This window comes from Ursus arctos, unplaced genomic scaffold, assembly GCF_023065955.2.
Source record: "Ursus arctos isolate Adak ecotype North America unplaced genomic scaffold, UrsArc2.0 scaffold_1, whole genome shotgun sequence".
NCBI classification, from domain to species: Eukaryota; Metazoa; Chordata; class Mammalia; order Carnivora; family Ursidae; genus Ursus; species Ursus arctos.
In genome coordinates, this window is record NW_026622763.1 from 71726651 (window position 1) to 71751967 (window position 25317).

Here is a 25317-nt window from a genome sequence, read left to right on the forward strand (position 1 = left end):
TATGCCAATAAACTAAGCAATCTGGAAGAGATGGAATCCTTCCTGGAAACCTATAAACTACCAAGATTGAAACCGGAAGAAATTGATTCCTTAAACAGGCCAATTAATTATGAAGAAATTGAGTCAGTGATAAACAACCTTCCAAATAACAGAACTCCAGGCCCAGACGGTTTTCCTGGGGAATTCTACCAAACATTCAAAGAAGAAATAATACCTATTCTCCTAAAGCTATTTCAAAAAATAGAAACAGAAGGAAAGCTACCAAACTCATTCTATGAGGCCAATATTACCTTGATCCCCAAACCAGGCAAAGACCCCATCAAAAAGGAGAATTACAGACCGATTTCCCTAATGAATATGGATGCCAAAATCCTCAACAAGGTACTTGCTAATAGAATCCAACAGTACATTAAAAGGATTATCCATCACGATCAAGTGGGATTCATACCTGGGATGCAAGCGTGGTTCAATATTCACAAATCAATCAGCGTGATACATCATATCAACAAGAAAAGACTCAGGAACCATATGATCCTCTCAATCGATGCCGAAAAGGCATTTGACAAAATACAGCATCCTTTCCTGATTAAAACCCTTCAGAGTGTAGGAATAGAAGGTACATTTCTCAATCTCATAAAAGCCATCTATGAAAAGCCTACTGCAAATATTATTCTCAATGGGGATAAGCTGGAAGCCTTTCCCTTAAGATCAGGAACTCGACAAGGATGCCCACTCTCGCCACTATTATTCAACATAGTACTAGAAGTCCTTGCAACAGCAATCAGACAACAAAAAGGGATCAAAGGTATTCAAATCGGCAAAGAAGAAGTCAAAATGTCTCTCTTTGCAGATGACATGATACTCTATATGGAAAACCCAAAAGAAGCCACTCCCAAACTATTAGAAGTTATAGAGCAATTCGGTAACGTGGCGGGATACAAAATCAATGCTCAGAAATCAGTTGCATTTCTATACACGAATAACGAGACCGAAGAAAGAGAAATTAGGGAATCCATCCCATTTACAATAGCACCAAAGACCATACGTTACCTTGGAATTAACTTAACCAGAGACGTAAAGGACCTATATTCTAGATACTATAAATCACTCTTGAAAGACATTGAGGAAGACATAAAAAGATGGAAAGATATTCCATGCTCATGGATCGGTAGAATTAACATAGTTAAAATGTCCATGCAACCCAGAGCAATCTACACTTTCAATGCTATCCCGATCAAAATATCGAGGACATTTTTCAAAGAACTGGAACAGAGAGTCCTTAAATTTGTATGGAACCAGAAAAGGCCCCGAATTTCCAAGGAACTGTTGAAAAGGAAAAACAAAGCTGGGGGCATCACACCTACCGGATTTCGAGCTGTACTACAAAGCTGTGATCACAAAGACAGCATGGTACTGGCACAAAAACAGACACATAGACCAATGGAACAGAATAGAGAACCCAGAAATGGACCCTCGGCTCTTTGGGCAACTAATCTTTGATAGAGCAGGAAAAAACATCCGGTGGAAAAAAGAGAGTCTCTTCAATAAATGGTGCTGGGAAAATTGGACAGCTACATGCAAAAGAATGAAACTTGACCACTCTCTCACACCATACACAAAAATAAACTCCAAATGGATGAAAGACCTCGATGAGAGACAGGAATCCATCAAAATTCTAGAGGAGAACATAGGCAGCAACCTCTACGACATCGGCCAAAGCAACCTTTTTCATGACACATCCCCAAAGGCAAGAGAAACAAAAGATAAAATGAACTTATGGGACTTCATCAAGATTAAAAGCTTCTGCACAGCCAAGGAAACAATCAAAAAAACTAAGAGGCAGCCCACGGAATGGGAGAAGATATTTGCAAAGGACACTACAGATAAAGGACTGGTATCCAAGATCTACAAAGAACTTCTCAAACTCAATACATGAGAAACAAATAAACAAATCAAAAAATGGGCAGAAGATATGAACAGACACTTTTCCAATGAAGACATACAAATGGCTAACAGACACATGAAAAAATGTTCAAAATCATTAGCCATCAGGGAAATTCAAATCAAAACCACACTGAGATACCACCTTACGCCAGTTAGAATGGCAAAAATAGACAAGGCAAGAAACAACAATTGTTGGAGAGGATGTGGAGAAAGGGGATCCCTCCTACATTGTTGGTGGGAATGCAAGTTGGTACAGCCACTCTGGAAAACAGTGTGGAGGTCCCTTAAAAAGTTAAAAATTGAGCTACCCTATGATCCAGCAATTGCACTACTGGGTATTTACCCCAAAGATACAGACGTAGTGAAGAGAAGGGCCATATGCACCCCAATGTTCATAGCAGCATTGTCCACAATAGCTAAATCATGGAAGGAGCCGAGATGCCCTTCAACAGATGACTGGATTAAGAAGTTGTGGTCCATATATACATTGGAATATTACTCAGCTATCAGAAAGAACGAATTCTCAACATTTGCTGCAACATGGACGGCACTGGAGGAGATAATGCTAAGTGAAATAAGTCAAGCAGAGAAAGACAACTATCATATGATTTCTCTCATCTATGGAACATAAGAACTAGGATGATCAGTAGGGGAAGAAAGGGATAAAGAAGGGGGGGTAATCGGAAGGGGGAATGAAACATAAGAGACTATGGACTATGAGAAACAAACTGAGGGCCTCAGAGGGGAGGGGGGTGGGAGATTGGGATAGACCGGTGATGGGTAGTAAGGAGGGCACGTATTGCATGGTGCACTGGGTGTTATACGCAACTAATGAATCATCGAACTTTACATCGGAATCCGGGGATGTACTGTGTGGTGACTAACACAATATAATAAAAAATCATTTAAAAAAACAAAAAAGAATGTACATAAGCATTTGCACTTTTTTTTCTTATTTCTTGCCTGTACAAAGTTTTGAATGATTGTACATGTTTTCCTGGGTTTGCTTAAATATTTCAAAATGTAAAAAGAAAAGATCCTATTTCAGATCTTGAGAATGCTTGATGGAAAAGAGGAGTAAGTCCTATAAAAGTTTGTTGTAAGAAGAATGAAAAAGGAATAAAATAAGATGGTGATTAACTAGTTGTTTAATACTATTTTACTCACCATTAGGCAGACTTCAAGCACAGAAGGAACATGAAAAATGATTAAAGTGAGACTTACCTAATATTTTTAGTACCATAAATTCTATGCTGAAAACATATTTTGGCAAACTACCACAGAAAATTTTAATGTATAACAAAAATAGCTTATAAAAAACAAATGATTAAAGCTTAAATATTTGGTTAAAAATTAAGGATGACCACATATCTCAGGTTGCCCAAGACAGTCCTGATTTATGCCTATTAGCATGTTAGTATTAATAGTGTTCTCAAAAATATCGGTAGACGATTACACGAACAGCTCCAATATTTCACCTCTCCCAGAATCCACACCCTATGGTGTCTTCTCATGCTGTGGCCATGGGAATTACTAAGGCCAATGAGATGTTAACTAATGTGACACACAGAGACACTTGAAAAGCATTTGTACACCTGGGCTTGGTTGTGTGTCTCTGCCATGCCATGAGAACATGCCCCGTGAGCCTGCTGGAATGTAAGAGACAAGTGGGGCAGAGTCAAGTTGCCAAGGATAGTTACACTAGTTAACACAACTGAGAACTAGCTGACCCAATGGAGTGAGTGACCCAACTGTGACCAGAACCAGCCAGGAGTACCCAGCCTGAATCACCAAGCTAAGAATAATAAAACAAAACATTATCTTAAGCCTCTTTTAACTTTTGGAGTGATTTGTTATTGTATTATCATGTTGATAATTAGCTAATAACAGCTGGGAAAACAAACCATCAACTTACACACAGATGACTATAAAGTTTATAAACAATACCTTCATTTCCATTAGTTCTGCTGTATTTGGAGGAGTGCTGAGAGCTTTTTCAGCTATCTTCTCAAATTCATCACATAATCTGAAACACCAGACAAAATCAATTTTATGTAATTAAATTTTATTCCTAAATATAGTCCTATATACTATTTATATGTGCCATTATGTGAAAAATAGAGTAAGATGATCTTATCTATAGGACATCTAAAGAATTAAAAACAAATTTTTGCCCTTACTCATTCATTCAATGTACATTTAATGATCATCTCTTACATTCCGGACTATAATATTAAGTGACAGAGAAGATGTAATAATGACTCTCCAGCAGTTCATAATCCTGTATAGAAGACAGGGCCATAAACAATCACTTCCAACCTAGAATCATAGGGGCTCTACCAGAGATTTAGTTGAGATAGCACCAAAAACTAGTTCTAAATAAGACAGTGATTAACTCTACTTGTGGGGATCAATTAACATGGGCTTCTATGTTCAGAAACTTCTGGTTATATAATATACAAATATTTCCTACTCATTTGGGTTATGGCCCCTATAATGAACTTACTGTGAGATTTAAAAAAAAAAAAAAAGTGGTAGAAGCTTAAAAAGTCCAGATAAAACATGTAGAAATTTCTTCAAGATCGACTGTGATGGGGCACTTGGGGGGCTCAGTCAGTTAAGCCTCTGACTCTTGATTTTGGCTCAGGTCATGATGTTAGGTCATGAGATCAAGCCCCGCCTCAGGCTCCTCACTGGGCGTGGAGCCTGCTTAAGATTCTCCCTCTCCCTACCCTCTCTCTCAGAAAAAAATAAATAAATAAAAGGAGGAAGAAGAAGAAGAAGAAGGAAGGAAGGGAGGGAGGGAGGGAGGGAGGGAGGGAGGGAGGACGGACCGACAGACAGGCTGTGAGGTGAAGGAGAAAGAAACAGCATGGTTGTGAGTTTAGGTTGCAGTAGGGAGTGGAAGAAGGAGGAGGGTTCTGAACATGGTTGTAAGTTTGAGAGGCAGAATAGTGAGATACAGAGGAGATGCATGACTGGTGGAACCAGCTCCAGAAGGAGGGGAGCCAACAGGGTTGAGCCCATAGGCAGAGAGAACTTTGAATGGTGTGACAGACTCTCGCCCGAAAATGTGGGGAGACAGGAATGAAGGGTTCTTGCAGAGGTGAGACACGGAGGGGCACGAAGTTGAGATACTCGTATCTGATGGGTCCTCTAATATTTCTGATGTGTCCTTTGTACATCCAGTGAATGTGGTGAGATGCACGATTCAGAGACAGAGGGGAAAAGCAGAATCAGCCCTGAGCTCCAAGGGCAACTAGGAGGCAGGGAAAATAGCTATGAAATTAAAATAAACATTTCACTCAGCATGAAAAGCTACAAGTAAAAGACATTCTCACTATTCTCCCAGAACTTCTAGAGGAAAAAGTGCTTTTGCGGTTGAATACAGGATTCTGGTTCCTAGATAAGCTATGCAAGTACTCGCCCTGCTTCAGCCTTACCCCTCACTCCTCTTTCCTCACGGGGTCTGTGACAGCAACACAGATCAGTCCCAGTTCTTAAAATAACACCCTGCCATTTCACACCTCACACCCTTCTACATGTTACTTTTTCTACCTGGAATTCTTTTATTTACATTGTTCACCTGGTAGACCCCCACCTCATCCTCTAAAATGAATTCACAGATCCTCTTCCTCTTTGTAGCTTTCTCTGATTTTCCCCACTTGCCCAGCCTCCACTGTGAAAGAAATGACTCGTGTCCTTCTCGGTTCTGTGTCTGCGGCTCACTTCAGTATTTACTGAGCCCTACTGTAATTTACTGTTTTGTATGTCTATTTCCCCTGAAGACTATAACTTCCTTCAGCAGTTATATTTATGAGTGTAAGCACCTACTGTTGTACCTAATACAAGCCTCCTGCAGGCTTTTCCACATCCTGAATATTCTTTTTAATGATTTTTCCTGTGATAACATAACCATTACAAAATTTCTGATTTTGGGGGGGGATTTTTCCATGTAACTGGTAACAGAAAAGAGGTTCCTGGAGCAACATTAACACCAGTTGTTGAAAGACTAGCTCTACCTTTTGTCTAAAAAAACAGGTATTCTGCTTTATACCTTAGCATTCTGTGAGTTTACTTAACATGAGCCAGTTTTCTTCAAAATCTCCAGGTTAGTCAACAAGTTTTTAGTTAAGGCAACAAGTTATCATGGCCTTGAAGAGTAATCACAGTGAATGAAGTCCTAAATTCGAGTATCCATTAGGACCCAGGAAACTATTGGGTAAATCCACTTTGAAATTCCATTTTGTGTACTGATTATACAAATTTAAAACTTAAAACCTCAGTGATGTTAGAAAACGCCCATCTGACTTGTGCTAACAGAATTGCAAACACATTTTAATACCACATTATTTCAGGCAATCAGGAAGGTGCGTTTGTGGTGAAAAACTAATTATAATTATAAAATAACAAAGCCAAATAGAAATAAGTTTGGCATTATCTTCTTGGAGGTTCATTGATGACACTGTTCTAATCCATAATTTTATTTGAATGACAATTGATTTTATCTAACATCCCCCTGAAAAAAAAAAGTCGGTATCACATAAATACCTTGTATTTACTTCCTGATGATCTCGGAACATTTTAGCTATAAGTTTTCCACAAATAATTTCTGCTCGCTTCACCAAAGCTCTGATTAATTCCTCACAGCGCATTTCAAACATTCCTAAACGAACAGTCTGCAACGTTAAGTATGAAAAGTTTAACGAACATGAAAATAGAAGTTTCCCACAATTTTGCCTTTCTCACAATATTGGGTTTTTTTTAATGTGATCTAACAAGATTCAGTTTTTGTGTGCGTGTGTTTTTTAATATGATGCAGGCAGGATTTTCTAGATACTCATTCGTATTTTACAATCATCTTCCGGGTAAATCTCCTTCAAGATTGTTATCCTGAAAGCCAATTCTATTTCAGGACAACAATGGACATAAGAACTTTGGAGAATCGAGTTATTGCTAAATAGAGAGTGGAGGGATTTAAATATTATATCTGCTCTGTACAAAACAGTAATGCATGTTTAGGGTGGAAATTTTGGAACCTATAAAAAAGGACAAACAAAAATCTTAAATTACCAGTCTCCTACTAAACAGAAGTGATCACGTTTTGGTGTAATTACCATATTTTCGAAGGATTTATAAACACTAAAGCAAGAAAAATTAAGTTCTTGGAATTTTTGAGGGGTCAAATTATATAGAGTACTTTCAAGTCAGGCTTAAAGCACTAGACTTCCAGCTCTATGAGGACAAGGACCCTGTTTTGTCTACTTCCATATATCCTGGGCTTCCCATAATGCTTTGGTCATGGAAAGACAACAAATACATTCCCTGTTGATAGCAATGGTCTGATTTTTTCACTGTATGGTCTAAAAACACATCCTAATAAAACTGGGAAAATATCATGGTTATAAAGAACAGTCGTACAAAATGGATCGTTTACCTTTCTAGATGTGTACTGTATCTCCTCTATGAGTTTTTGGTATTTGCGAATTTCTTGTATTATTTTCTCATAGCTATGATTTTCCTCAAGGAAAGCATCAACTTCTTGCTCAGCTTTTCTGGTGATCAGAAAGTCATACTTGTCATAGAGTTTGACGTGTTCGATAGGTGCCACGCTCTCTCTCATTACCACTTCCTTCACCTTTTCTTTGTGGGCTTCAACAATTTCATTCAGAATTATTGGCTTCAAGGTTGTTGGTTTAGACTTACTTTCCTAAGACAAAGGGAAAAATAATATTCATTTTAAAAAATAAATTAAGGTAACCATAGCATTTATCTTTCTAAAAATGCCAGTCTTACCATATATGTGTATTTATAGTCACAAGGTCTTTTTGATTTTTTTTTTAAATATTTTATTCATTTATTTGACAGAGAGAGAGCACAATCAGGGGGAGCAGCAGAATCAGGGGGAGGGAGAAACAGACACCCCACTGAGCAGGGAGCACGATGAGGGCCTTGATCCCAGGACCCCGGGATCATGACCTGAGCCAAGGGCAGATGCTTAACTGACTGAACCACACAGGTGCCCCTCTTTTTGATTTTCTAATCTCTATAGAAAGATATTCAGTCTAATAGCAGTATACTGAATATCTAAGTTTCATATAATTTTTCTGTTTTCCTTCAATGCTACCTAGTTGTGTTTTGTTTTTCTGTACAGATGAAAGAAACGTCACTTGAAAAAATACACAAAATAAGAGAATATAAAAACACCAAAATCCACATTTAATTTGTGCAATTGTATATGCTAGCTTTATAAGCTAGTGCTTGCATTGTACTTTATTTTTTGGAAGTAAGCCAGCTCAATCTCATATCATCATATTCATCATATTCTTTGATCACAGTACTTTTTCACCTTGAGGAGTAATCTGTCTAGAACAAAGAAAGACTGTTTACTCATTCGTTGACCTTTGATCTGTTTACAACAACTAGAGAAGACTAAAATCCCTGGTTACAAAATGTGCATTCTGCCATCTCCATTAGAATAATGCATCAGATAACAATTTTTAATAAGCAAACAAATCTCAACAGCTTGTCTCCTCATTTCAAATAAAAGGGCAAGTAAATGTACCTACATGCTTTCTCATCTTGAATCAAGTTACACTTAAAAATATACATGATCTACCTTTCATTCAGAAGAAGGGAATTTTCACACTAATAAAAATTATGATCCATAGTGGATATTCTACAGCATTCACTAGATAGTATCAAAGGATTCCTTAGAGAGCTGGATCATTTATTCAGGTATTCAGGGTGCATTTGCCCACTATGCCCCTAGGGGGGATTTGAGGAAATCATAATGCTTAAAACTAGATGCGTCTTGAGAACATTAGTGAATACCACCACCACCACCACCATTTCTTTCTTTTTTTTTTTTTAAGATTTTATTTATTTATTTGACAGAGAGAAAGACAGCCAGCGATAGAGGGAACACAAGCAGGGGGAGTGGGAGAGGAAGAAGCAGGCTCCCAGCCGAAGAGCCCAATGTGGGGCTCAATCCCAGGACTCTGGGATCAAGCCCTGAGCTGAAGGCAGACGCTTAACAACTGAGCCACCCAGGCACCCCCACCACCACCAGTTCATTCCTGGGCTCAGTAGATGCTTGGTGCCATTTTTTCTGGGGGGTGGGGGGGAAACTTTGAGATAAAGCAATCTATATTATGTACTGCATGCAACGTAATTATTGGATCTAATGCAAAGCTCATTAATATTTATTATACAATGTTTCTTAAATGTATTAACAGCCTGCCTAATGTCTACACCTATAGGTCTATCTTTCTAAACATAACTGGGTACCAGTACATTGGAACTATATTAGAAAGTATATTTTCGATGTGAATTCTCATCAGTTCCTATTAAGAGTTAAGGGAAATGATATTTTGAATGAGACAGCTCAAGTGTTTGAAAGTCTATCAAAATAGATCATGAGATGGTGATATGTTTGGACTCACAACATCTTAGCCCCATGCAGGTTTGCCTTCCATTGGAAAAAAAATGTATTTTAATTTCACTTTCAGTTTCTATCAAAGACCGTGATAAGTACAGCTCTACAAACTCCACTTCTGCTGTTGTTGTCGAAGGTCGTTGAGATCATGTTCGGTCATCTTACTCGAAGTACCTTCTATATCACTTGTTTCCAAACCTAACTGATTACTAGCAAAATATCCCTAAATGATTCTGGCAACCTATTTCTGAGAACCAACTGTCATTGTGAATCCACAGCTCTAGGGGCAAGAGGTGGTGGTGATGGGTTTGCATTTTTAAAATGTCACCAGGTGATGCTGACATGTAGGATTTCAGAACCATTACCCCATGGATAATGCCCCATATAAGACTTCTCTCTCAAGATCGGATACCAGGAAAAAGACCTAAGCATTTAGATTAACTGCTTAATCGCAGTTAAAACTTGTCATATACTCCTCTTCACTTTAGCAACCAGGAAACTTGGAACCATATTTTATAACCATTAAATCAAAGCAGCTGTATTCATTCAAATGACAGTAATACTTCTCTCCACTCTGAGCACGTCCAGTAACTCTTATTAACTTGTTCTATTTGTCTGTTTCATAAGCTCCCTCAAATCATTCTTGAAAAAAGGCAGGGTATGCCTGGAGAAAGATGCAATAGCTGAACTGAAATTAAACAAAGGCCAAAGTAAACTACATTTCTCCAGATACTTCTATTTATGGCAATATGAGGAACACATAACCTGAAAATAACTATCTAGTTCAAAACATAAAAGTATGCTGGAAAAAATGCCAAATATAACTTTTATAATACATAGCTAAGAAAGCAAAATAAAATAATAGGGAAAGTCTAGGGACCAAACATGAGGGAACACATGAGTTGAGAGGTAATTACGTGAAGTGAGCCGCTGCCCTAGAGACTGCTGATCCCTGGTGCCTAAGCTTTGCTTTAATGAGTCTCTAGCAAGGTGGGCCTCTGTGCAGGGGAGGGGTGTGGGGTGGCAGAATGGCTATCAGGAAACAAAGTCTCAAGCCTGAGCAGGGAGGGAAGTCATAATGGCTACACCCCTAGAAAGCCAAGAATACTGAAAGGTGACACAAAATTTCAGAATGCTGAAAGGTGACAGAACCTTTGAATGAGGGAGCAAAAGTAAGGAAAATATCCTGTTCGACCTTGTTTTTCAGCGGAGAAGAAAAAAGACAGTCACCTTAAGAATTTGTGACCACTAGCCTGTTCTCATGCCAATTTGGGGAAGCATTCACACTGCCACTGTTGTCCACAAAATCCTCAGCAAGATTTTTATCAAAAAATGGTCCTTGGTCTGGAGAGGCCTCCATAGTAACTGTCGGGAGAATATGCAAATTCTGGAGGAACCAACTTAAGGCCTTAAGGATTTCCCTGCATGCAGTTCTTACACGTATAAGCCCATACTAATAAAGGAAAAACACCCACAGAAATAAACCACCATGACCAAGCAAATGGTGATCGGCAAAAGGAGAAGTTCTTTTAAGAGTAATGAATATATGACTAAGTACAAGAGACGATCAAAAATGACTAGTCCTGTTTGACAAAGAACTTAATGGAATTCCTAGAATATAAAAATAATTTTAAAAAATGAGAAGTTCTATGATGAGGATAATATCTTCACAATGGATAATTTCACAATCACAATGTTGAGTAAAGTAAAACAGGTCACTGATTGTAAGATGATTCCACATATATATAAAGACATAGAAAAACTGAATGGAAATTTTTCAGGGATATGCAGACAGGTAGTAAGCTTATCTTAAAAAATTCAGATTAATAACTACAACATTCAAGATTGTGATTCTTTTGCTAGAAGGTAGAAGGAGAGGAATGTGAACAGGGAAGGATCTCTAGTTAGATTATAAGTACACAGGCGTAACTTTATTACCACTTAAAACTACACACTAGTCTCCTGGACGCTTTCCTGTACATGAAATATTTGTGAACTATTTTAAAAATAAAAAAGAAGGGTGTCTGGGTGGCACAGTGGGTTAAGAGCCCGACTCGTGGTTTTAGCTCAGGTCATGATCACGTGGTCGTGAGATCAAGCCCCATTTCGGGCTCCATGCTCAGGACAGAATTGACTTCAAATTCTCTGTCCCTCTCCCTTCCTCTCTGCCCACCCCTGGCTCATGCGCACACACGCTGTCTCTAAAATAATATTATTTAAAAAATAATGTAGAAAGGAAATAAGAAAGCTACTGGTTGTACTTACAAAGCTTGAAAGCCTTTTAAATTAGGGAATTATCAGACATGATCACTTTATATACTAGACTGCAGTAACTGCTGTTGAAATATACAAGTTCAGCATAGCTTTGCTCAATAAATGGCCAGAGAGAGACAAAACAAGTAGAATCTGTGATTTCAGAGTACAAAGACACTACTGCTTAGGAAAAAGGTATATGAGGAGAGTAATCAACCAGAGGACAGTTTGAGAGAGGTAGAGAAGTATAAGGGAGGTCTACAGCATCGTGTGAGTGCTACAGCAACACTCATGGACTATCTTAAACCTGATCACAAATTTAATTCCTTCCCTTAAGAAAAATTTCAGTCCAATGGAAGACTAGACTAAGAAACTAGGCACATACTGCAATGGGAAGATAGTATTTTTTAATTAAAAGTTTCTTATAAGCCAATGTTACCAGGCCATTTATATTCTGCAAAGCAGAGGATACAGGTCTACACCTTTTAGAAGTTGTTTGAAATAATTATTATGAAAATTCAAGCAATAAGAATATCCTTGTTACTTACCCACTTAAAATACAATTTTGTCTCAACTCTTGGCACAAAACTGACAGCCTTAATCATGATATCATAAACATTCAGAAGGATGTCTATATAGTCACTGAACTCAGGTTCAAACTTAATGGTGTCATTTTCAAGAATCAGCCTCATGATGAAACCTGGATGTTCAAAAGCTCTAACAGAATCCTGCAAAAAAAAATAGTGTATACATGTATGTGAATATATATATAAATTGGGAGAGACTAAGCAGTGCAGTGGTCCCAATTAAAACTCATGGGAACCCACCTTTCCTCTTATGCCTTAGAGAGTTAAGCCAATGAGGAGCTCTACTAAAAAGAGCAAGAGCAATTCCCAGCTAGACGTGTTGGTATCTAGTATTCACCAGGCCTACAGATCAACCAGAGGGTCAAGGTTCCAGAAAAAGAAGGATGTGCATAGCAGTGGGGCTCTAGAGTAATGCAAGAAAGAGCCCAAGAGAACATTCAAATTCCCGGGCCCAGCTCACACTCCAACAGGACCTTCTTCTGGAAAGAAAAGAGTTCCCCACACAAATCTTCCCCAGCCATCATGACCCAAATCTTCCAATGAGAAGAATTCTCACTTCTCTTTACTCATCCTCACCAATGTAATGATACTCATGTATCCTGAATATTCAGGTTGATACTAGGTGTTTTTAAATAGCTAAGTGATCTAAAGATATACTTCCACCTCTTCCACTGATAAAGGTTCTTTTTGTTAATCTTTTTCCTCTTGAAAATAAATTACTAGATGAATATTGGTGTAACGGCACCATACTTACTGGTGGTTGTGCTATTAAGTCTGTGAAATCCTGCATGGAGACCAAAGTGAGTTCTTGCAGCTGTAAAGTCATAAGCGTAGCAGCGCAGTTGAAAAAAGATTCCAATTTGGCACTGCTGTCACCAGTTGGCAATTGCTTTTTTTTATTACCTTGGTAATAAATATTCTGCACTTCTGGAAACCACCTTGAAAGCACAAAAGACTTTTAAAAGTTAGTACTTCCAGTGAATCGCTCCTTTTACATTAAGCATTAACAGTAACTTCTGGACATCCAAAGGTCTTCACAGAGAGCTCTATTGCTAACTGACATTATCCACCCTCTGAAGTGTAAGCACTAGCATATTTCACTTTTTCTAAGGAAAGAAAGTTTAATCACGGCCAACAGAAGATGACTCAACAATGTGATGCTGTGAGGAAAACAAATAAAAAAAATAAATCTAACTCCTGAAACTACGCTTCCTGTACTTTTTGAATAAAAATTTATTGGATATTACAAAATACTACTCACCAGTCTCCAAAACGTTCCTGAGGGAATGGATTTGTTAATTTAAAGCTAAAATGTAAATAGCTGATTAAACCAAGACAGAGCTTACTTGGTTCAACCCACTTGGTACTTTATGCTATTATGTTTCACGACGACTTGAAAATAAGACAAATTAATAAAATCAAGTATATTATTTTCTTATTCCCCTTAATGTAAAATCCTGAAAGAATGACTGATTTAAAAAAAAAGTTTCAAATGTGTATGTATCCCTGTAATTAAAGTATAACAGTAAATTCACATGTGGATACATAAGTCAAGTTTTCCATTTATAAAACAATACTACAAAATTTAGGAATACTGATACCTCTTTCATAAGACATAATGGATTTTTTAAAAAACAGAGTCCACATCCTTTCAGGAGTTGCCTGAATGCTTCAAGAAAGATCTAAATTTTAAATAGATGTATTCATTTCTTTAACAAATACGTGTTTAGTGTCTATGTGCTAGCAACAGTGTCATGGGAAATATAAAAAGATATGACATCACCCCTTATCTCTTATAATAATGAAGGCAATGTGTCATAGCAGAAAAACAGTCTTGAAGTCAAAGGATTGAGATATAATTTTCCGTTTAAGTAAGAGAGAAGGGTTTTATAATGAAGATGGCAATTTTATTGAAAGATGGAAATGAGAAGACCATGAGGAAAGGATCTGAAGTAGAAGTAGCATACTAAGAAAAATAGGTGTGTAAATGGGGCTAATTTACCTAATCATTTCATTGTCTATAAAAGAGATAATAGAGAGATTTCTTCCTAGAAAATAGGAAGAAATAAGTGGTGGTGGGGAAGTCTGTGAGGATTTTTGCAGAACTTGGGAGCTGAACACAAGACGTTGGGATGGCCTCACTCTCTAAAATGTAGCCATGGCAGATATTTCTGCAGGAAGGGGTCATTGTTGAAGCAACAGAAAGAGGGCAAGTAACAAATACTAAGTAGAGAAGGGCAATGATAGATTAAGAAAGGGGACTGAGAAACTTCCAGTAGTTCAGACAAGAGAGGGAATAAGTTTGGGGCTCAAGAGCTGGAAAAAGGACATATAAAGAAAATGTTTTAAAATTTATTCAGTCATTATCCCAAAGATATTTACAGGGCTCCCTATTATATACAAACACTTGGTACAAAATATTACTCAGTCTTCAAAGCACTTATAGGCTAAAGGAGGGAGGAAAAGACAAAATTATATTATAAAAGGAAGGAATTATAAGAGGATAAAGTGTCAGAGGTATTCAGAAGGAAGAGATCATGTTTTAAGAAGTAACAACAGAGATTTCATAGAAGAAGGGTCATTTGAACTGGGTACTGAAGGACAGAAGGGAGGCTTCTCCAGTAATGAACTGCATCAAATACTGTAAATAGTGTTAATCACGGTATTTTCCTGATGGTATTCAAGAAGTTTTTGTTCTGTTTAATTTCCTTAACCTCTAATACAATTTGATATAATTATGTGTGCAAAGATGGTAAAGCTAAGAGTAACAGAGTTTAAGAGGGAAGCAACTACACAACTTTCAAATTTTCCTAGAATTCCCATCCCACAGATGAAAACAAATAAGGAGTAACTATTTTAAAAATCAATAATTGGTTAAAAAGGGAAACAAAGAGACTTTACCCACTGAATACTTAACTGTTACAGACTAGTCATAGAAGTTATGTCCTGTTTAATTTAACATGACTATTTCTCTAGGCATGGCCCAAGGTGAAAGTCTTTTCAGACCTCAGAATGGAAGAGATAAGTTAGGTCCAGGTTGCAGAAAACCTTAAAAGGCAGGTTAAGAAATGGTGACTTATTTTATCAATAAAAGGGAAGCACTGAATTAGGGGTTAAGATTCTCCTGGCAGTGGTTTGAAGGCTACATGGGAGGCTAAGAGAGCCTGCCAAGGGTAGTTGCAGTGGGAATAAAGAGAAAAGGGTACACATGGAAGAGGCTTCTGAGAGAAGATCAAGAGTAGTTGGTGGTCCTAAGTCTAAAAAAATATAAAAGGATTGAAATTATAAAAAATCACAAATCAGTAGAAGGACACTCTAGCAATTTATAAGTACATAGAAATTAAACAACACAGTCCTAAACAGCCAATCAAAAAGGAAATCACAAGAGAAGTCCAAAAATAATTTGAGATGAATGAAAATGAAAACATCATTTACCAAAACTCACAGAACACAAAAAAAGCAGTGACCAGAGGGAAATTTACAGCTGTCAACAACTTAATTAAAAATTACAAAGATCTTAACTCAATAACTTACAATTCCACTAGAAACTGGAAAAAGAGCAAACTGAACTCAAAATAAGGAGAAAGGAAGAAATACAGATTTGAGTGGGGAAAAAAATAGAGATTAAAAAAATTGAGAAATCAACAGAACCAAAATTTGGTTTTTTAAAAGATCAGCAAAATTGACAAACCTGTAGCTAGACTGACCAAGATAAAAAAGAAAGAAGACTCAAAATTGTTAAAATTAGGAATGAGAAAAAGGATATTAACATTCACCTTATAGAAATTTTTTAAAAATTACAAGGGACTTTAATAAACAATTATAAGCCAACAAACTAATCTAGCAAATTCCTAGAAAGATATAAACTACCACAAATGACTCAAAAAGAAATAGAAAAGATGAATAGAGCTATAATAACAGTCTGAGCTAGTAATCAGAAAATTTTCCAAAAAATAGAGAGACCAGGACCCAGGAAAAGATGCCTTCACTAGTAGGTTGTATAGAACATTTGAAGAAGAATTAACACCAATCCTTCACAAACTCTGCCCAAAAGGGGGGTGGGCAAAAGAAAGGAATGCTTCCTAACTCGTTCTATGAGGCCAGTATGATCATACCAAAACCAGACAAAGATATCACAAGAAAAAGAAAACTATAGGCCAATGTTCCTTATGTATGTACACACAAAAATCCTCAACAAAGTACTAGCAAACTGAATCCAGCAGCATATAAAAAGAATTATACCCCATGGCCAAGTGGGATTTATCTCAGGAATGATAGACTAGTTCAGTATATCAAAACAAATGTAAATATTAATAAAGTAGAAAAACCCATTATGATTTCAGCTGCAAAAAAAAAAAATTGTTTTTATCATACAATAGTGCAGATTTTGCCAATCAAGAAACTAAGAATGAAAGGGAAATTCCTCAACCTGATAAAGGGAAACTATACAGCTAACTAAATGCTGAAAGACTGAAAGCCTTCCCCTAACATCAGGAACAAAACAAGAATGTCCACCCTTGCCACTTCTTTTCAGCACTGTACTGGAGATTCCAACCAAAGCGATTAGGCAAGGACAAGAAAAAAAAAATGCAGATAAGAAATGAAGAAGTAGAACTATCTCTATTTGCAGATAACACAATCTTATATAAAAAAAGATATAAAGGTCCCACACGAAAAAACTATTGGTGTTAATAAGTTAGGAAGGTTTCAGGATATTAGATCAATATACAAAAAAATAATTAGACTTTATCAAAATTAAAAATAGTTGTGCCTCAGGCTGCCTGGGTGGCTCAGTCAATCAAGCATCCAACTCTTGATCTCAGCTCAAGTCTTGATCCCAGCTCAAGTCTTGATCCCAGGGTCATGAGTCCAAGTGTCGTGCTGGGCTCCATGACTTTAAAAAAAAAAAAAAAGTGCCTCAAATTTGTGCCTATCAAGAAAATGAAAGCATCAACCACATAACGGGAAAAATATTTATAAATCATGTAACTGAGATTTTAGTATCCAGAATATATAAAGAACTCTTACAATTCAACAATAAAAAGACAGGTCACTCAATACAAAGTAAACAATGATCTGAATAGACATTTACCCAAACAAGATAAATACATGGAAAATAAGCATTTGAAAAGATGCTCAACATAATTAGTCAAATCAAAACCACAATAAGATAGAAGTTCACATCTACTAGGATGACTATATATAATCAGAAAGATGGACAATAACAAATGTTGACAAGGATGTAGAGAAATTGGAATCCTCATACATTGTTGGTAGGAACGTAAAATCTTACAGACCCTTTAGAAAACACTGTGACAGTTCCTCAAAAAGTTAAACAAAGAGTTATTATATAACCCAGCAATTCTACTCCTATGTATATACCCAAGAGAACTGAAAACATACAAATGTTCATAGCAGCATTATTCCTAATAGGCAAAAAATAACGACAACACAAATGTCCATCTACTGATGAATGGATAAACAAAATGTGTTAGATCCATATGATGAAATATTATTTGGCCATGAGAAGGAATAAAGTATTGATATATGCTAGAACATGGATGAACCTTGAAAACATCATGCTTAGTGTAAGAAGCCAGACATAAATGGATACATATTATATCATTCCACTGTCAAAAGTTCAGAATGGGGACAGAAAGTGTATTAGTGATTGTCAGGGCATGTGGGAGGGGAAATGGGGAGTGACTGATAACAGATAAAGGGTTTCTTTTGGGGGTGATGGAATTAGTGGTGATTATTGCAAAACCTTGTGAATATATTACAAGCCACTGAAATGTACAAAAGAAAATGGTGATTTTGTGGTAAGTGAATTATACTTCAATTTTAAAAAACAGTTACCAATACACTGATTGTGGCTGGAGGCAGGCTAGGGTTGGTAAAGATGTGGATGATAAGTAACAAACAGAAAAAGTCACAAAGGATTCAACTTGGCCTGGAAATGGTCCAGAACAGGAAGAGCAGCACGTTTGGAAGAAGGAATAAACACTGTTAAGGAGATGCTGATATTCAGATGCTGACATGACATTCAACTGGAGACATACAGTATAAAATTAGTCATAAGGGCCTAGAGCTCCAAAAACAAGATCTTGAGACAGATAAGGCAGATGAAATCATGACATTGTCAAGAATTTAAAGAACACAAACAAGAGCAAACACCTGAGAGCAAACACCCTGCTCTTGGGGATAGTAAGACAAGCACAGCTAGAAAAACAAAACAGATTAAATAAAGAAACAGAGGCAGAGGAACCTAGAAAAACAGACTTCCAGAAGGCAGGCAAATGCTGAATAGAAGGAGAGAATGAGGACTGAGAGAAGATATTTGGGTTTGGGGTAGATATCATAATCATCTGCTGTTTCTCCGTCGTGGTAAGCGGGTGTTCTACCTTTTTGCCATGATGAGCGCTTTCTGGTTCGCTATTTAAAAAGTACGGTCAGAGTGTTCTTCCCTTAGAATCAGTTGGGAAGCATCAAGAGCTACAGCAAATCAATCTACAACTCTCCCTAAAAGTTTTCAGGAAAGGTTTGTACTCTGCTCTGTACTTTGACACCCAGTTTACCAAAATTTACAATAGGAATGTATTCCTGGGGTATAACCCTGAAGTTACAGATCAAGAAAATTTATTTATATTATGCCCTAAAAAGGTCATTTTCTTCTCTGTAATTAACTACGGGGTTTCATTCTATACCTCTCATCTATTTGTTTAGGTTAACTAATATTAAAAAAAATTCTAAAGTTCTTTCAAGTAATGTCAGACAAAGAATTTATTCTAACATATTGGAGAAGAAGAAAAAATAAAGATTCCGTCTTAAACTATGAAGATATATCTCTAAGTAACTTCTGGAAATCACGAAACCATGCTGGAGTTTCATGTACTTTGTTATCTGCAATTTGAGCTAATATTAACATCCAATTATAATAACTTAACCCATGATAGAGACATTTTGCTGTATTGTTTCAGAGCATAGTGTCTGGCACCTACATCAGTAATTATCATATGTGACTATTCCAATTTTAAGGGTCAATCCAAGATGTTTAATTATCATTTCATAAGTCTAACCTCTCAATGGGATTGTAAACTCCTTTAAAGAAGGTATTTCCCCCATCAATTCATGCTTTAAACCATCCTTCATCCCCCATCCAAAACCAAAATGAAAGAGGTACAGTGCCTTAAATGTGTTAATAGATGTCAAATATCTAGCAATTGGATTAGCTGATGATCATTCCCCCCATGGTATTCAACCTCGCTCTCAAAGCAGAAGTAGAAAGCAGACATTGAGGGGAAAAAAAAACCCCAAAACACTATAATAGTTTTAGTTCCTGCGTATCTATGCTGTGTAGAACGTCTGGATAGACAGGACAGACCAATTCAGTTAAAGACACTAGATTTAATTCTTGAAGAGAAGTAATTACCAACTTGTTAAAATGGGATTTTTTAAAATGCAGTTAAAAATATAGTTCCCCACCAATAACATTTTTAAATTTGTGTTTTCCCCCATGAAATTTCAGAACTTTACATTTTAAGTAGAGTCTCTTTAGCAGATTCCATGTGTTTCATGACCATGGTCTGAAATATCGACAGCTCTAATGCATCCTGGCGATTCTGAAATTCTTCTACGTCAACTAAACGTAATCTTCTGCAAGACATAAAAAATGAACAATTAAGGCAGGAGATTTTTTTGCATTTAATATTTTTGCTTACTGATCTCCTCAAAAATAGGATATTCCTAAGTTTTATCATTAAAATTTGCATTTAGTAAAATTAAATAAGAACATGAGATTTTTAAAAAAATTTTTTTAAATAATTAATGTAATTAAATTTGATAAGAACACTATATAAGATTATGAAATGTTACTGTGAAGTACAACAGAGTTGAAATAACTGGGATTTGATGGATAATTTAGACTGATTTTTGCTTTCGAATTGAAACAATTACAACAGGAAAAGAGGTAAAGCGCATAGCTTAGAAGGCCTGCTACTCCTGAAACAAAAATTACACCCACTATGAAAAGAAAGCAATCTTGCATTTTAGGGAGCCATGGGGTAGGGGAATTCTCACACCTAATTAAGACCTACTGTATCAAAATTTTGTGATCCTGTCTGGTTTTGACTTTTTTTTTTTATGTTCAGTTAGTCAGCATATAGTACATCATTAGTTTTTCATGCAGTGTTCAATGATTCATTAGCTGCATGTAACACCCAGTGCTCATCACAAACTGTGCTCTCCTTAATACCCATCACCCAGTTACCCTACCCCCCCCCTTCTGTAACCCTCAGTTTGTTTCCCGGGGTCCAGAGTCTCTCATGGTTTGTGTCCCTCATGACTTTTTTTGTTTTTAGAAAACACAGTGCTTCTTCTAGTCAACAACTTTCTATACAACTCCTTTTCTGACTACAATGGTATGGATATTTGTTACAGATTTAAGAAGTTTCTGTTGGGGGCTCCATGCTGGATGTGGAGCCTACTTAAAAAAAAAAAAAAAAAAAAAAAAAAAGAATTTTCTGTTGGGGAAACTGGACAGCCACATGCAAAAGAATGAAACTGAACCCCTATCTTACACCATACACAGCATTAACTCAGAATGAATTAGACAGGAATGTAAGACCTGAAACCATAAAACATATGCTCCTGGGCACGAGTGTTGGCAGTGATTTTTTGGATTTGATGCCAAAAGCAAAAAATGAATAAGTGGGACTACATCAAATTAACATGCTTCTGCACAACAAAAATCAACCATTAGCAAAATGAAAAGGCAATCTACTGAATGGAAGAAAATATTTGCAAATCATATATTGATAAGGGGTTAATATCAAAAATTTATAAAGAACACATACAACTCAATAGAAAAAAATCTGAGTAAAAAATGGGCAGAGGATCTGAAGAGACATTTTTCCAAAGATGACATACAGATGACCAAAAGGTATATGAAAAGATGTTCACATTACTAATCATGAGGGAACTTCAAATCAAATCCTAATGAGATTACCACCTCACACCTGTTAGAATGGATATTTGAAAAGGATAGGAAATAAGCTTTGGTGAGAATGCAGACAAAAGAGAATCCTTGTGAACTGTTGGTGGAAATGTAAATTGGTGCAGCCACTACAGAAAACAATATGGAGGTTCCTCAAAAAATAAAGAATAGAATGACCAGATTATTACCCAGCAATTCTACTTCTGGATATTTATCTGAAGAAAATGAAAACACTAATTCAAAGACATAAATGCACCCCCACGTTCATTGCATTATTTATAATAGCCAAAACAAGGAAACAACTTAAATGATCATTGATGGGTAAAGAAAATGGGGCATACACACACAATGGAATATTATTCAGCCATAAAACAGAATGAAATCTTGCCATTCGAGACACCATGGATGGACCCTGAAGGCATTACGCTAAGTGAAATAAGCCAGACATAGAAAGACAAATACCTTTATAATCTCCTACATGCAATCTAAAACAACAACAAAAAACTGAGCTCGTGGATATGGAGAACAGATTGATGGTTGCCTAAGGCAGGGAATGGAGGGTGGGCAACAAAGCTTCACTTTTGGGGCTCCTGGGTGGCTCAGTCATTAAGCTTCCTTCTCATTTGTCTCATTTGTCTCCACTGCAGATGCCCTGAGGTTTGCTTCAGTTGCTGCTACTAATACCTCTGCCACTTATGACCATGGACACCAAGTTTGGACACATCCATGGTTTACTGTTTTTTTTTTTTTTTATCTCAACTTTGTTCCCTTTTTCTTCCCCTTCCTCCTCCTTCTCTTGCCTCCTGACACGGTCCAACAATGTCTAGCCCTTCATTCACAATACCAGGCACTGCAGCCTCATCCCCCAGCCTCCTGCACAGTGTGTCCTGTCAGTTCCATCTGTGAATGGATACAGAAGCAAATGACTCCTTTGTGAAAGTGATACTATATAGTATGACCTCATGACTGCATGCAAAGTTAAATCATGGGTCTTGTCAGGAGAGGGATAGCCTAAAGAAAAGAAATGAGAAAACATGGGCAAGGAGAGAGCCTCTTCCTATTCCAAAAGCCGAATTCATGCAAAGAAATCCACATTATTCAATGGAAAGCTGAACGACGTTCTTTTGAACAGTATGCAGTCTGACCACCAGAAGCCATGTTTGTGCGATGGATATGTGTGCATGTTGTGTGGATACACACATGTTTGATAATATGAGCACAAAGACAAATAAGGAAAGATATCCCAGTAGATGGTTATCATGGGTCTTCGGCTGGGCTGGTGGAAAGGAGGGCAGAGACGAGGAAAAGAAAGACTGGTGGAAGTCAGGCAAAGTAAAGACTGGACCTAAAAAGTATATATGATCACATTTACATGTTTATATAAAGTTACATATGTAGCTGCATATTTAATTAAAATTTGTTTTAAAAAAGGCATACAGGGACAGAATGAGGGAGCCAAGGGACCTGGGACAACACAAGTCATTTTGCCTGTGGGAAACCAGGAGTGCCAGGAAGGACAAGGGGTGAACAGAGAGCCTATAATCAGATGGTGGCAGAGCCCAAGCAAGGAGCTTGGCTTACTGGAGTGGATGTCAGGGTTCGGGGGTTGGACTAGAAAAGGCATGCTAACGACCCTCACTCAGGAAGGAGTTCAGAGAAGTTGGTCGGGGATGTGCCCCTAGTGCATGTCCCAGGGTTTCCCAGTGTGGGAACAACAGCTGCCTTCTGCAATGGCCACAGCTCTTAGCACAGTTTTAAAGACAGCAGCTTTCCTTTTGCTGGTTTTGGGAGGCAGAAAAATGTGCTCACTTGCTGTGCCCTCCTGACCGCAGAACAATACATGCAGTAGAAATCAGGAGACCCGACATTGCATCAAAAACTGGGGATGTACTGTATGGTGACTAATATAACAAAGTAAAAATTATTAAAAATAAAAAACGAAAAAAAAAAGAAATCAGGAGACCCAGAGAGAGGGCCACTTGTCACTGGGTCTGCAGCTGTGGCGGCTGAAAAGGTTGGGGTGGGGGTGGGGAAGACCATCTGGGAGACAAGTTGCCTCCTCTATCACAAGGCGGGACTGATCCAGGTTTTGAGGTTCCTGAAGGAGGCTTTATGTAAGAAAAATAATATACATTTGTATTACTTTTGCATATTTTATAAAACCTGTGTCCACAGGTGCATGTTGCTAGGATGCCCCCCAGTGCCTTGGAAGGAGCTGTGCGGGGGTGGGGGGCATGAAGCAGGAGCTTCTAAACTGTGAGACCAACTGTCCTCAGCCTGAGAAGCAGGCATGTCAGCTTCACGGCACCCACCAGCATCCACATCCAGCTGTGCCAAGCACTTGCTACCTGTGGCTGCACCATCCCCTCCGTGACCATGTCTAGGAGGTGATGCATAACCTCCAGCTGTCACCCAGGAGCTTTAACTCATGCCATTCAGGTAGGCAATATTTACTAGGTTGCTGCACCATCTAGGTCATTGTAGCAGCTAATGGTCTGTGGGATTTAAAACAAAGCATGACAGTTCAGCCCCTTAACTGTGATTACCCCTCAGTCTGTGTGGTAATGAGGTATGGGATTGGGGGGGGCAGGACTGGGTTAGAGGTCAAAGGCAATGTTCGTATTTTACTCTACTTCTACAGTGCTGATTTAAAGCCGTGTTTGAATACTGATGGTAAGTTTATAGTTATTTTTTTTATTTCCAGTTAAAATAGTAAAAGAAATTATTAAGGTGTAACAAAATAGCTTTTATCACCCTTTTAAAAAGAAGCTCAATAAGGCCAGAAATACTCACTTAAAAGTACTGTGCCATAAATCTACAACAGACGACATTGTGGGGTTCAATGTATTCAAGTGATCCTTAATATAATTGCTTGCAGCTAAGAAAGATTTCCTCCAAGGTTTTGGGAGAACTTCCATTCTGAAAACAAAGAAAAAATAATCAGCTATCTTTAAAAATCAGAAGAAACTATTGTTATAGCATACTTTTTGAGTAATATTCTTTTTTTCTTTTTCTTTAGAGAGAGAGAGTGGGGAAGAAGGGGCAGAGGGAGAGAGAGAACCTTAAGCAGGCTCCATGCCCAGCACAGAGCCTGACTTGGGACTCAGTCTCACAACCCTGAGATCCTGACCAGAGCTGAAATCTAGAGTGGGTTGCTTAACCCACTGGGCCACCCAGGCACACCAACAATGGTTTCATTTTAATAAAAAGTATTATGTACCCCTTACAGTATTAACAAAACACATAATTATGTATTAAGTTACATAAAGGCCATACTTTCTATGGTCTAAGCCATATAATTTTAAAATAATTAACACATATGAAATTGCACTTGAATTTTTTTAAGATTTATTTATTTGAGAGAAAGAGAGAGAGTGCTCACAATCGGGGGGGGGGCAGTGGGAAAGGGAGAGGCAGACTCCCCATTGATCAGGGAGCCCCACACAGGGCTCCATCCCAGGACCCTGAGATCATGACCTGAGCTGAAGGCAGACGCTCAACTGACTGAGCCAACCAGGCACCTCTGAATCTTTTTTTAAATTTTATTTATCTAAGTAATCTCTACACCCAACCTGGACTTGAATCATAAGGTGACTTGAATCATAAGGTAACTATTTTTCCTTTAAGTACTTGATCAAGTTCACTAATAACTCATAATGATCAAACAGAATCAGTAGGCAGCTTTTTTTCATATACAGCTTGAAAGAATTTCAAAACACAAAATGCTTTAATTTTTCTGGTTTTTTAAAAACATTTTAAGACTATAGTCCAGCCTGCCTGTGATAATCCCCTTCAACTTAACCTCTGTGAGTTGATCACCAACGCTAACGTCCTTATTTGAAGACATTTATTCTGTAACTCCCATCACTTGAATAATCATCCTTAATATATTAAAGATATGCCATTTTCATCATCCAGAGTATATTTAAATATTTACATTTTATGTCTACAATTTTTTTATTCTCACTGGTTTTAAACACTTAATCTTGTTTTATTATATAGTAAGCTTAACTCAGTTTTTCAGTTGTAGTCATACCATCTTTACAATTACAAAAGATGATTTTTGTCTCTTCTCAGGAAAAAAAGCTGTTCTCCACATA

General features: G+C 37.4%; 1 protein-coding gene across 1 annotated transcript in view; it reads right to left on the reverse strand.

The window, feature by feature from the left end:
- DNAH7 (dynein axonemal heavy chain 7) overlaps positions 1-25317 on the reverse strand; it is a 255447-nt gene that overhangs the window by 201731 nt on the left and 28399 nt on the right. Inside the window, exons 9-15 of the mRNA XM_057316048.1 lie at positions 24011-24136; positions 19759-19878; positions 12977-13160; positions 12184-12363; positions 7382-7654; positions 6496-6623; positions 3892-3970 (exon numbers count right to left, since the gene is read on the reverse strand). Of these exons, the coding sequence (XP_057172031.1) occupies positions 3892-3970; positions 6496-6623; positions 7382-7654; positions 12184-12363; positions 12977-13160; positions 19759-19878; positions 24011-24136 (1090 nt within the window). The remainder of the gene's footprint in view (positions 1-3891; positions 3971-6495; positions 6624-7381; positions 7655-12183; positions 12364-12976; positions 13161-19758; positions 19879-24010; positions 24137-25317) is intronic.